General features: G+C 42.3%; 1 protein-coding gene across 3 annotated transcripts in view; it reads left to right on the top strand.

The window, feature by feature from the left end:
- Positions 1-5566: 5566 nt before the first annotated feature.
- Positions 5567-13908, top strand: part of GHR (growth hormone receptor) — a 345092-nt gene continuing 336750 nt past the window's right edge. The window contains exon 1 of one of the 3 annotated variants that reach the window (XM_023216564.2): positions 5567-6089. Coding sequence is in view for 1 of the 3 variants with exons in the window: in XM_023216560.1 (XP_023072328.1) it covers positions 6718-6727 (10 nt within the window). In the remaining 2 variants the exon portion in view is untranslated. Of the gene's footprint in view, positions 6090-6580; positions 6728-7120; positions 7173-13908 lie in introns of those variants that run through there. The other 2 variants (XM_023216560.1, XM_031935400.1) reach the window with 2 other exon arrangements.

The following is a 13908-nucleotide window of genomic DNA, read 5'->3' on the forward strand; positions in this document are numbered from 1 at the left end:
AAGATCAAAAGAGACAAAGAAGGCCATTACATAATGGTAAAGGGATCAATTCAACAGGAAGAGCTAACTTTCCTGTACCCAATACAGGAGCACCCCGATTCATAAAGCAAGTCCTTAGAAAATTACAAAGAGAATTAGATTTCCATACAATAATAATGGGAGACTTCAACATCCCACTGTCAACATTAGACAGATCAACAAGACAGAGTTAACAAAGACATCCAGGAATGGAACTCATTTCAGCAGCAAGCAGACCTAATAGACATCTACAGAACTCTCCACCCCAAGTCAACAGAATATACATTCTTCTCAGCACCACATCGCACTTATTCCAAAATTGACCACATAATTGGAAGTAAAGCACTCCTCAGCAAATGTACAAGAACAGAAATTATAACAAACTGTCTCTCAGACCACAGTGCAATCAAACTAGAACTCAGGACTAAGAAACTCAATCAAAACCGCTCAACCACATGGAAACTGAATAACCTGCTCCTGAATGACTACTGGGTACATAATAAAATGAAGGCAGAAATAAAGATGTTCTTTAAAGCCAATGAGAACAAAGATACAACATACCAGAATCTCTGGGACACATTTAAAGCAGTGTGTAGAGGGAAATTTATAGCACTAAATGCCCACAAGAGAAAGCTGGAAAGATCTAAAATTGACACTCTAACATCACAATTAAAAGAACTAGAGAAGCAAGAGCAAACACATTCAAAAGCTAGCAGAAGGCAAGAAATAACTAAGATCAGAGCAGAACTGAAGGAGAAAGAGACACAGAAAACCCTCCAAAAAATCAATGAATCCAGGAGTTGGTTTTTTGAAAAGATCAACAAAATTGATAGACTGCTAGCAAGACTAATAAAGAAGAAAAGAGAGAAGAATCAAATAGATGCAATAAAAAATGATAAAGAGGATATCACCACTGACCCCCAGAAATACAAACGACCATCAAAGAATACTATAAACACCTCTATGCAAATCAGCTAGAAAATCTAGAAAAACTGGATAATTTCCTGGACACTTACACTCTCCCAAGACTAAACCAGGAAGAAGCTGAATCCCTGAATAGACCAATAGCAGGCTCTGAAATTGAGGCAATAATTAATAGCCTACCAACCAAAAAAAGTCCAGGACCAGATGGATTCACAGCTGAATTCTACCAGCGGTACAAGGAGGAGCTGGTACCATTCCTTCTGAAACTATTCCAATCAATAGAAAAAGAGGGAATCCTCCCTAACTCATTTTATAAGGCCAACATCATCTTGATACCAAAGCCTGGCAGAGACACAACAAAAAAAGAGAATTTTAGACCAATCTCCCTGATGAACATCGATGCAAAAATCCTCAATAAAATACTGGCAAACCAGATCCAGCAGCATATCAAAATGCTTATCCACCATGATCAAGTGGGCTTCATCCCTGGGATGCAAGGCTGGTTCAACATATGCAAATCAGTAAATGTAATCCAGCATATAAACAGAACCAAAGACAAAAACCACATGATGATCTCAATAGATGCAGAAAAGGCATTTGACAAAATTCAACAGCCCTTCATGCTAAAAAAACTCAATAAATTCAGTATTGATGGAACGTATCTCAAAATAATAAGAGTTATTTTTGACAAACCCACAGCCTATATCATACTGAATGGGCAAAAACTGGAAAAATTCCCTTTGAAATCTGGCACAAGACAGGGATGCTCTCTCTCACCACTCCTATTCAACATAGTGTTGGAAGTTCTGGCTAGGGCAATCAGGCAAGGGAAAGAAATAAAGGATATTCAATTAGGAAAAGAAGAAGTCAAATTGTCCCTGTTTGCAGATGACATGATTGTATATTTAGAAAACCCCATCGTCTCAGCCCAAAATCTACTTAAGCTCATAAGAAACTTCAGCAAAGTCTCAGGATACAAAATTAATGTGCAAAAATCACAAGCATTCTTATACACCAGTAACAGTCAGAGAGCCAAATTATGAATGAACTTCCATTCACAATTGCTTCAAAGAGAATAAAGTTCCTAGGAATTCAACTTACAAGGGATGTAAACGACCTCTTCAAGGAGAACTACAAAGCACTGCTCAGTGAAATCAAAGAGGACACAAACAAATGGAAGAACATACCATGCTCATGGATAGGAAGAATTAATATCATGAAAATGGCTGTACTAACCACTGTCATTTTTAGATTCAATGCCATCCCCATCAAGCTACCAATGAGTTTCTTCACAGAACTGGAAAAAACTGCTTTAAAGTTCATATGGAACCAAAAAAGAGCCCACATTGCCAAGACAATCCTAAGTCAAAAGAACAAAGCTGGAGGCACCACGCTACCTGACTTCAAACTATACTACAAGGCTACAGTAACCAAAACAGCATGGTACTGGTACCAAAACAGAGATATAGACCAATGGAACAGAACAGAGTCCTCAGAAATAATACCACACATCTACAGCCATCTGATCTTTGACAAACCTGACAAAAACAAGAAATGGGGAAAGGATTCCCTATTTAATAAATGGTGCTGGAAAAATTGGGTAGCCATAAGTGGAAAGCTGAAACTGGATCCTTTCCTTACTCCTTATATGAAAATTAATTCAAGATGGATTAGAGACTTAAATGTTAGACCTAATACCATAAAAACCCTAGAAGAAAACCTAGGTAATACCATTCAGGACATAGGCATGGGCAAGGACTTCATGTCTAAAACACCAAAAGCAATGGCAACAAAACCAAAATTGACAAACGGGATCTAATTAAACTAAAGAGCTTCTGCACAGCAAAAGAAACTACCATCAGAGTGTACAGGCAACCCACAGAGTGGGAGAAAATTTTTGCAATCTACTCATCAGACAATGTGCTAATATCCAGAACCTACAAAGAACTCAAACAAATTTACAAGAAAAAAACAAACAACCCCATCAAACAGTGGGCAAAGGAGATGAACAGACATTTCTCAAAAGAAGACATTCATACAGCCAACAGACACATGAAAAAATGCTCATCATCACTCGCCATCAGAGAAATGCAAATCAAAATCACAATGAGATACCATCTCACACCAGTTAGAATAGCAATCATTAAAAAGTCAGGAAACAACAGGTGCTGGAGAGGATGTGGAGAAATAGGAACACTTTTACACTGTTGGTGGGATTGTAAACTAGTTCAACCATTATGGAAAACAGTATGGCGATTCCTCAAGGATCTAGAACTAGAAGTACCATATGACTCAGCCATCCCATTACTGGGTATATACCCAAAGGATTATAAATCATGCTGCTATAAAGACACATGCACACCTATGTTTATTGCGGCACTATTCACAATAGCAAAGACTTGGAATCAACCCAAATGTCCATCAATGACAGACTGGATTAAGAAAATGTGGCGCATATACACCATGGAATACTATGTTGCCATAAAAAAGGATGAGTTCGTGTCCTTTGTAGGGACATGGATGCAGCTGGAAACCATCATTCTCAGCAAACTATCACAAGAAGAGAAAACCAAACACCGATGTTCTCACTGATAGGTGGGAACTGAGCAATGAGGTCCCTTGGACTCAGGAAGGGGAACATCACACACCGGGGCCTATCATGGGGAGGGGGGAGGGGGGAGGGATTGCATTGGGAGTTATACCTGATGTAAATGACAAGTTGATGGGTGCTGACGAGTTGATGGGTGCTGACAAGTTGATGGGTGCAGCACACCAACATGGCACAAGTATACGTATGTAACAAACCTGCACGTTATGCACATGTACCCTAGAACTTAAAGTATAATAATAATAAAATAAGTAAATAAATAAATAATATAAAAATCGAAGACAGAGCAGCAGCCAGAGTAATCTAGTGTCATGGCACACAGAATGGAGGATATTGCTGAACCCAGATTTAAAAAAAAAGAAGTAAATTCTTCTTTTTATAAGTATGGCCCTGAGCTCATCTCAGAGCATAAACAATAGAATTTAGAATATCTTTTATGACTCCGTCTGGCACCTCCTAAACTAGATCAAGATTCTCTAGCTCAGGGAAGAAGGGCAAAGGATGAGAAGGCACAGAGAGGATATAAACAGAGAGATTGGTGGTGCCAGGCTCTGAAGAAGGTCCAACTTGGAAGGTCATTTCAGACAGGAGTGGAGTCAGCATTTGAGGACTGTCTGGTCTCTACTCCCACCAGGACTGCACTGTCAGCCAGCTTGGCATGTATGGGCCACCCAACAGGAGTTTTTCTTGACTGTGCCCTAATCTTTTACTTTCCCAAGTTTCTCTGTATGGGTACCTTCCCTTTTAAAAGCTCCAGACACAGCCAAGCACCACTATTGCTCCAGCAAAGTATGAAACCCCAGAAATCAATGGTTTGGGGAAGTGTCTTAGGGGAAATAAAAGCTTCCTTATTCTTAGATGGGATAGAACAAGAGCAGTTCAGGATCAATAACCATCCACCCCATGATAAAACATGCCCCTTCCAGAATCTTTCCTTTTTTGTTCATTCTAGGTGTCTGTCTGGAACAGCTGGGGTATTTGAGCCACAGCTAAGCTTCTGAAAGCATTCTAAGGAATAGTTTTTCACTTACTTGATTCCTTTGAAAATAGGAGTATCTTATGTGATAACTGCTATCCCAGAGTCTTTGATCTTCTGTTTCTTCTCAAGTCTTGGCTACCGTGTACTACTTCAAAGCTCTGTAGATATTTTATTCTAAAGAAGAGAAACTTGGTTCCTTTAAGTTGTTGTTGAAACATTTCTCCCTGGGTATAAACTTGGGTTTGTATCTGGGAGCTCTGTTAAAAAAAATAAAAATAAAAATAAAAGTCTTTAGTAAGCCAAAGCTGTTAGAAGCTTATAAGTAAGTGACATTACAATTGACGGGCAGTAAATAGTGGAAAGATCGCATGACTAACTTCTCCTTCAGATCTGAGACAACCTGGAGCGAGACCTTTGTACTCTCTGCTCAGAAAAGCATATAGTGACTCGGGGTTTGATGCAGTACAAAAATGACATGCTTATGTACAACTTTAACTTTCTGCAGCACTTTTTACAACTTCTTGTGAATGAAGTAGGCAGGGCTCGCATTTGACAAATGAACTATGTCCAGCGTGAGGCAGAGTTAAAACCCTTTCCTTGGCTCAGGAACTTCAGGCTGGGGCCTGTGTCTGCTCTCCCTGCATCCCTGTCCTCTAGCAGATAAGCTCTCTGCTAACATGCTGAGTGTCCTCGGTAAATACTCAATCTCTCTGTCTCGTCTTCTAACCTCCACAATAAAGCCCTTCGTAGTTTTAACTATCTTTTTCACTGTGCCCCAGTGAGCAAGAGTTTGGAACTTGATTGCTGATGGAAAGGCAATATTTGGATGGCTAAACACGCTTTCCAAGCTATCTCGCTGATTTTCCTCTCATTCCTGGAGATAACTCATCTTTTTGTAAGTATTTCTTTGAGTCTGTGGACTGCTCCTTATAACGCTCTTGTAGGTCCTGCCTTCATTTGGGAACAGGGGCAGGCGGAAAGAAAAGGAAGTGTATTGCAACTACCAATATCTTCCTCTAGGAGGAGCTGCGCAGCCCAGATGAGAGTGACACGCACCAACTCCAGCTACTCGCCGAGAAGACTTCATCCCAGCAACTCGGAATGCTTGGCCGGGGCGGCACTCGGTCTCTCCGCAGCAGTTCTCGAACTGGCCTCCTTGAACGTCGGCTTCCCCTTCGCTTCTGCAGCCTGGATCTGGGGGGCGGCGGGCCAGGCCCCGCGTGACCCCTGGTGAACGGTGGCCGCCTTTTCCCACCCCTGCTCTCCCATCCTCCCTTCCCGTTTTACCCCGCCCCCTCTCTCCTCCCCAAGCCTGACAGCCCACGAGCTGCCAAGCAGGGCGCAGCCATGGGAAGAGGAGGAGGGCTAGGGAGCGGCGGCGGCGGCGGCGGCGGCAGCGGCAGCGGCGGCTGCTACAGTGGCGGTGGCGGCGGCGGCTGCTGCTGAGCCCGGGCGGCGGCGGGGACCCCGGGCTGAGGCCACGCGGGCCAGAGGCCCCAGCACCGTTGGCCCCAGCGCAGACGCGAACCCGCGGTCTCTCTCCAGAGGCGAAGCTCGGAGGTACTGGAGTGGGGCTCCGGGAGTCTGGCTTTATTTTCCTCCTGTTGTGCCAGGGGGCCTGAGAGTGAACCCTGGGACTCTAGTTGTTTTTGAAAATGGGAGGATCTGTCTTATATATTTACATGGATAATTTTTTATTTCGGATGACTTGGCTGTGCTCCCCTCCTCCTTGCGAAGAAGTTGTTTTCTGCTGGTGGGTTGTTGTAACTCAATCGTGTGTGTGTGTGTGTGTGTGTGTGTGTGTGTGTGTGTGTGTGTGTCTGGAAGTTGGTGGGGGCGGCAGGGAGTTGCGGGAGACAGATGAACCATCCCACTCTGGCGTCTGCTCTGGCCCGCGAGTAGGGTGCGTGGAGGGGTTTACTGCGGAGATAGTTTTGTTAAAGTCATAAAAGTTTTGCTAGTGTGTTTCTGTTTGCCATCATCTGCCTGGCTGAGGCAGAACTGCCGAGGCTGCTGCTGCTGCGCGGGGAAGGATCTCCGGCAGCGAGACTGGAGAGATTGGGAAGGTCGAGCTGTGTGCGTGGACACCGCGCGCAGAGCGCGCAGTCTTTTGCGCGTTTGTGCGGGCTGCAGCCGCACATTGGCACCGGTGGAACTGGGGTCAGTAGAGTGACAGCCACCAGTCCGCATGAATTGGGGTAAGTGGAAATTGTGGCGAGCCGTCCTCCCCAAGCCTCTGACACACTAGTGGTTGTAAAATCAACCAGGCTTAAAGTTTTGACAGAACTGCCAGAGGCTGCGGGTCAATGGGGTGGCCGCGTGTCTAGGGAGAGGGCGCTGGCGGCACAGAGGGTGCGGGTCAGGGTCACCCACTTGTGAGTGCGTGGGGAAGTCTATTTGGGGCGAATGCTTTACATATAGCCCGAGGAGATGCCTGTTGAGACCGAGCTGCGGGGGTTCTCAGTCTGGCGTGGACTGTGTGTCCTGAATGAGTGTAAGTGTGCGCTGTGTGCGCGCGTGCGAGTGTGCGCCTGGGGAGGCGTGTCGGCGCCTGAGCCAGTAGGGTGTGCAGGGTGGAAGAGGCCACAGAGGTGCCGCCTGCCTGTTTGTGCAGCCAGGAGACCTTGGAAGGGACAGAGAAAGGTAACGCGAGGCCAAAGTGTTGGGAAGTCAGAGTAGTTTCTGCATAGGATTAAGTATTAAGGGCTTTAAAATAATGGTGCCCTGAGTGACTGAGGACTGGAAGTGAGGGTTTGGGGAGTTCTCAGGAGAACTGCATGGGAGGGCGTTTGGGAGGTCTAAGAGATGTGTAATATGTGCGAGTGCAGGACTTCGGAGACAGACACAGGTTGGAGCTATGAATTTGAGATTTTCAGGGTGCTGCTGTCCACAGTCCAGGGACTGGCTGGTTTCAGAGGTGTTCAGGCTCCCTGGTGTGTGTGCCTGGGAAGACACTCATCTTTTCTCGCAGATATGGGATACTGTGGCAGCTCAGGTTCTGTTTCCTGAGCAACTGGTGTTCCAGGCTGGTTTCCACCTGAATCACCCTAGAAGTATATTTTTTCTGATGATAAATGTTGAAACATTTCCAGAAATTAAAATGCTGGATAGAAACAAAATTGATGCAGCAGACAGGATTGTTAGTGATTGGGAGCTCTTTTTCCTTTTGAGAAAAGCAAAGCTTAGTGTTCTCAGATTACATTTCAAGGAGTCTTCAGTTATTTACAGCTTCCTTTTAGATGGGCCTTTGGATGGAGCTGGAAGGATGTGTTTTGGCCTAGAGACCTTTGGAAGACATCATGTGTAGCTTAAAGGGGTTATCCCATCTGTCATCATCTTCTTCCACCCTTGTAAACTTTTGTTTTGCATTAATCTAAGGAAAGTTGGTGAGTCAACATTTAGCTTTTTTGTTGTTGTTGTTGGAGTAAATATATCACAGTGAAATTATAGTTGTGGTCTCCTGAAGGCCATGCAAACCAACACTTAATGGGCAAAGGTGTGAAATGAAAGTCTATAAATGCAATGACAAAGTGACGAGATGAATGCATTCTTTTTTCAAAATGAACATAACTGTGCTCACAAAAATTTATTCTAGCCAGGGTTGGGCCCATGTTTTTTATTATTAGTTTTTAAACAGCAGACTCCACATCATAAACCACTTTAAAATGGATGCTAGAGGCCTATGCTATCTCTGGCGCCTGCTTAAACAGATGTTTACAGTGCTTGGTAACCTATGGGATTGTCATGTTGAGTATCTTGTTAGCTCAGGACATAATGTTTATAGCATAATATAATAAATGGAGCCACAGTTGCAGCGTGCTTCTTCCAAGTGCATGAAGCAAATCTTGCATCAGGGAAACAAATTCTGCAGTTGGTCCAACTTGGCTAGCCTTCTTTGGCTGTCTCCTGGTAAGCACTATTAATGTAAAGATAAATGTGAGTAACAGTGAGAAAGTGGGACAGTAAATTGTTTAGCTTAGTGAAAAAAAGCATGGATTATGCTTTTTAAATCTGCTAACCTGAAGATTACACTTCTCAGATCATACCACTGGTAAATTGCACAACTATGGGAATTTGGTTTGCTTTTAAAGAACAATTTTTAAAAAGTATGTCAATAATGAAAATAACTTATATTTCTTAATGTGTTTACATGTGTCCATACAAGCCAATACTTTTTCTTCTTTAAAAAGAACCCTATAATTTCTGTGGTAATGATTTAAATGTTATGAGCATTCAAATCACCTAATCACCTTTTCAATCTTCAATTGATAAGAATCAAAGTCTGGTAAGACTGGAGTCATCCCTCAGCCAATTGTGTAAACAAGACAGTACAGAATGTCTTTCTGGCAAGTAATGTTTTTCAACCTGAAACAGATAATATAAATAATATGTCCCATAAAAGAATTACTTAGGATGATAATTACTTTAGAGGTAATTATCTGGTGCATGAACCTCCATCTGTGAAAATGGTCTAGTCTATCTCTTCTTGGAAATAATCAGTTGGAAATCTCCCTTTTTCATTGTTCAGTCCATTCTAGGAAAGATTGATTTCTAGAAAGTTCTGCCTTATACTGAATCAACACTTTCTTCCATCCACTTGCCTGTCCTTCAGGAGCTGACCACAATGAATCTAGTCTCTTTTCCCTGTGTTTACCATACTTGAAAACAAACATTATGCTCCTTGCTGAATCCCCTTTTGCCTACTCTTATAGCAGTTTTTCACCCACTGTAGGGTTCCACCCTCCTCTGCCTTGAACCATATGCACTTGATTCTACATTCTCATTGTATTAGTCTGTTCTCATGCTGCTAATAAAGACATACGTGAGACTGTGTAATTTATAAAGAAAAAGAGGTTTAATGGACTCACAGTTCCACATGGTTGGGGAGGCCTCACAATCATTTCAGAAGGTGAAGGAGGAGCAAAGGCATGCCTTACATGACAGCAGGCAAGAAAGCAAGTGCTTTCTATAAAGGGAACTGCCCTTTACAGAACCATCAGATCTCATTAGACTTATTCACTATCATGAGAAAAACATGGGAAAAACCCACTTCCATGATTTAATTAACTCCTACTGGGTCCCTTCCACCACATATGGGAATTATGGGAACTACAGCTGAAGATGACAGTTGGGTGGAGACAAAGCCAAACCATATCGTTCCACTCCTACCCCCTCCTAAATCTCATGTTCTCACATTTCAAAAGCAATCATGCTTTCCCAACAGTGCCCCAAAGTCTTAAGTCATTTCAGCATTAGCTCAAAAATCCACAGTCCAAAGTCTCACCTGAACCAAGGCAAGTCTCTTCTGCCTGTGAGCCAGTAAAATCAAAAGCAAGTTAGTTACTTTCTAAATACAATGGAGGTACAGGCATTGTGTAAATATGCCCATTCCAAATGGGAGAAATTGGCCGAAACAGAGGGGCTATAGGTGCAAGTCCAAAGTCTAATAGGGCAGTCATCAAACATTAAAGTTCCGAAATGATCTCCTTTGACTTCATATCTCACATCCAGGTCACACCGATGCAAAATGTGGGCTCCCATGACCTTGTGTAGCTCCGCCCCTGTGGCTTTGCAGGGTACAACTCCTCTCCTGGCTGTTTTCATAGCTGGCGTTGACTATGGCTTTTCCAGGCACATGGTGCTAGCTGTTAGTGGATCTACCATTCTGGGGGCTGGGGGATGGTGGCCCTCTTCTCATAGCTCTACTAGGCAGTAACCCAGTGGGGACTCTGTGTAGAGGATCCAACTCCACATTTCTTTTCCGCATTGCCCTAGCAGGGGTTCTTTATGAGGGCTCTGCCCCTGCAGCACAACTCTGCCTGGACATCCAGGCATTTCCATACATCCTCTGAAATCTAGGTGGAAGTTCCCAAACCTCTATTCTTGTCTTCTGTGCACCTACAGGACCAACACCACATGGAAGCTGCCAAGACTTCAGGCTTTCACCCTCTTCAGTCATGGCCTGAGCTGTACCTTGGCCCCTTTTAGACATGGCTGGAGGGGCTGGGACACAGGGCACCAAGTCCCTAGGCTGCACCTAACAGGCCCAGAAAACCATGTTTCCCTCCTAGGCCTCCGGACCTGTGATGGGAGGGGCTGCCATAAAGACCTCTGACATGTTCTGGAGACATTTTCCCTATTGTCTTGGTGACCAACATTTGGCTTTTCATTACTTATGCAAATTTCTGCAGCAGTCTTAAATTTCTCCCCAGAAAATGGATTTTTCTTTTCTATGGCATCATCAGCCTGCAAATTTTCCAAACTTTTATGCTCTTTTCACCTCATGAATGCTTTGCTGCTTAGAAATTTCTTCTGCCAGATACCCTAAATAATCTCTCTCAAGTTTAAAGTTCCACAGATCTCTAGGGCAGGGGCAAAATGCCTCCAGTCTCTTTGCTAAAGCATTAACAAGAGTCACCTTTGCTCTAGTTCCCAACAAGTTCCTCACCTTGATCTGAGACCACATCAGCCTGGACTTTATTGTCCATATCACTATAAGCGTTTTGGTCAAAACCATTCAACAAGTCTCTAGGAAGTTCCAAACTTTCCACATCTTCCTGTTTTCTGAGCCATTCAAGTCTCTAGAAAGTTCCAAACTTTCCCACATTTTCCTGTCTTCTTTTGGGCTCTCCAAACTGTTCAAACCTCTGCCTGTTACCCAGTTCTAAAGTTGCTTCCACATTTTGGGGTATCTTTACAGCAGCACCCACTCTACCATTACCAATTTACTGTATTAGCCCATTCTCATGCTTCTAATAAAGACATACCCAAGACTGGGTAATTTATAAAGAAAATTAGGTTTAATGGACTCACAGTTCCACATGGCTGGGAGGCCTCTCAATCATGGCAGAAGGTGAACGAGGAATAACGTACTCTCACATGGCGGCAGACAATAAAGCATGTGCCAGGGAACTACCCTTTATAAAACCATCAGATCTCATGAGACTTAATCACTATGGCAAGAACAGCATGGGAAAAACTCACCCTCATGATTCAATTACCTCCCACTGGGTTCCTCCCATGACACATGGGGATTATGGGAGCTACAATTCAAGATGAGATTGGGGTGGGGACACAGCAAAACTGTATCACTGACCATCCCTCCTAATGTGTGTTTTCTAAACTGAAGATTTAGAATTCGTAGTTCTGAACATTCTATATTAAGACAGTTTAATATTAATGAAATTCTTTAGCCATTTCATTATACTCTTGATTAATTTCATACCTATAAACAAAATAACTTGTTCTTTTCAGATTATTAATCATCCATAGTCAAAGCATTTTTGTAATAGCTTCAAAACATTTTTTGATGCCTGAATGTACTATAAATTTATGGAAAGTATAATACTGTGTGGGTAAATAAAATTCTATATACAGTGCAAATAGAGCCTTAATTTCTCCCTATCAGGGAATATCAACCCCAAAATACCAGAAGTAGAATGTTCCAAAGATAAGTGGAAGCTACATGTTATAGACAGGTAGGGACTATGATGTATTTTTTTCATAGGCCTCATTGTGTCTGCTTCCATGAACATGAGTCAGTACTAGCAATCAGGCATGTATTGAAGGCTTGTTCTGCCGAAGTCCCAGAGAGTATGCCATCTGGCCTTAAATGAAGTGAAAGTACATCAAATAAAGATACTTCCTTGGGCAACTGGGATTTAAGATGTATATGCAGGACATGACTAAGTCAACCATCTACTTTTTCTCAGGAGGTAAATGGCTTGCCAATGCCACAGGAAAGTCTAAAGTGTTCACACTCCATAAGCATGTCCCATGTCCTGTTGTGTGTCTGGACAGGAGCTGGACAAAGGCCCTGTTACTACTCCTAGCTTACCAAGTCTTAGCTGCCTTGGAGGAAGACAGCGAATCTGGCTCATCCAGAGGAGAGGCCTGAACTGTGCATTGGGCACCTACCTAGTGTGACTGATTTCTCTTTTATGTATCTGTCTTGGGCTTCCAGCTAAATTGTGAATTCACCTTGCCACCAAGCTAAGAATCTGCCACAGCATTGTCTTCCTGCACACACACACACACACACACACAAACATTTATGGTGGATGATGAAGACAACGTCAGTTTTTCAGCAAGTCTGAATGTGAAACAAATGACTGTGTTTCTTGGCGCAGTGGGGTGGGAGGATGAGAGAGAGGAAACCAACCTGTGATACAAAGTGACATCTGAGCCTACCAAAAGCCCTTTGAGAGACCTTTGATCAAGACAAAGGGATAATCATAGCCTTGTGCACTTAGATAAAATTGTCCATGCTATTCCTGTGTGTGTATGCGTGTGTGTGTTTGTGTGTGTGTGAATGTGTGTGTTTCTTCACTTTACCCCAGCATTATGGTCTCAATTCATATACATTTGCTTTTTTCTTTATTCTATTCTGATATAAAGGGAAGAAATAATCAATGATTCATTTCCTTTTTTTAACATTTCAAAAATTTATTTCACTATTCCCCACCTCCCAGTCCTCACCCCCCAAAATTACAATTACGACAGACCCATTGGCAAGTACTTGGACATGCAATTTTCAAACCAAAGGTTTACTTTGCTATAAGAAACATCTAAGTTAGGATGTTATAATATGAAATAATAGCAAATTAGATGTCAAGAAACCTGGGTCCTCTCCAAGCTCTGCCTTTAATGGGCTTTGTATTTTTTGGCAAACTATTTAACCTTCCTGGGCTTCATATTTCTTATATGTTAAAAACAAACAAGCAAAAAGGAGGAGTAAACGAAATGACCCCTTAGAATTCTCTTCAGGGCTATGGTTTGAATGCATTTAATTATCGAATTTCTCTCTTCTTTTAAATGTAAGCATCAAGAAAATGTTTGCCTATTTTATTCTCTCATCATTAATTTTTAATCAATAAAATAGATAAAAATTTTATCAAAACCATGTTTCTTGCTTTCACTCTAAAACAATGCAACTCACCACTATCTGATTCAGAAAGTCTTTCTGAAATAGTGTTTTTTTCTTTTGTTGTTGTTTTTTATTTATGCTAAAGAAAATTCATTGATGAGTACCAAGTTCTTAAAAGAAGGTTGGAAAAGTCATTGTTGTTTAGTCTGAACTTCTTTCTTCAGTGCGTCCTCCTACCTCTTAAATAGGCAAATAAAGCCTTAGGCCAGGCACTAATTTTACTTAGTAATGATTCATAAGAAGGTAGTGATTTTGTCAGAAATTGCTGGGCTGCATGCTTTTAATCAACGTCTAAACTTACCTTCAAATACTCCATTCCAAAATCAGCAGATAATTTCTTCTAGAGAGTCTTTCAAACTCTAGTGTCAAACACATGTGTTTACTGTTTTGATTAGGGCTTATTTCTTTTGTTGTTGATAAGACTTCAGCCAGTTTTCTTTTTTTTTTTTTTTT

This window comes from Piliocolobus tephrosceles, chromosome 4 (assembly GCF_002776525.5).
Source record: "Piliocolobus tephrosceles isolate RC106 chromosome 4, ASM277652v3, whole genome shotgun sequence".
In the NCBI taxonomy this organism is placed as follows: domain Eukaryota; kingdom Metazoa; phylum Chordata; class Mammalia; order Primates; family Cercopithecidae; genus Piliocolobus; species Piliocolobus tephrosceles.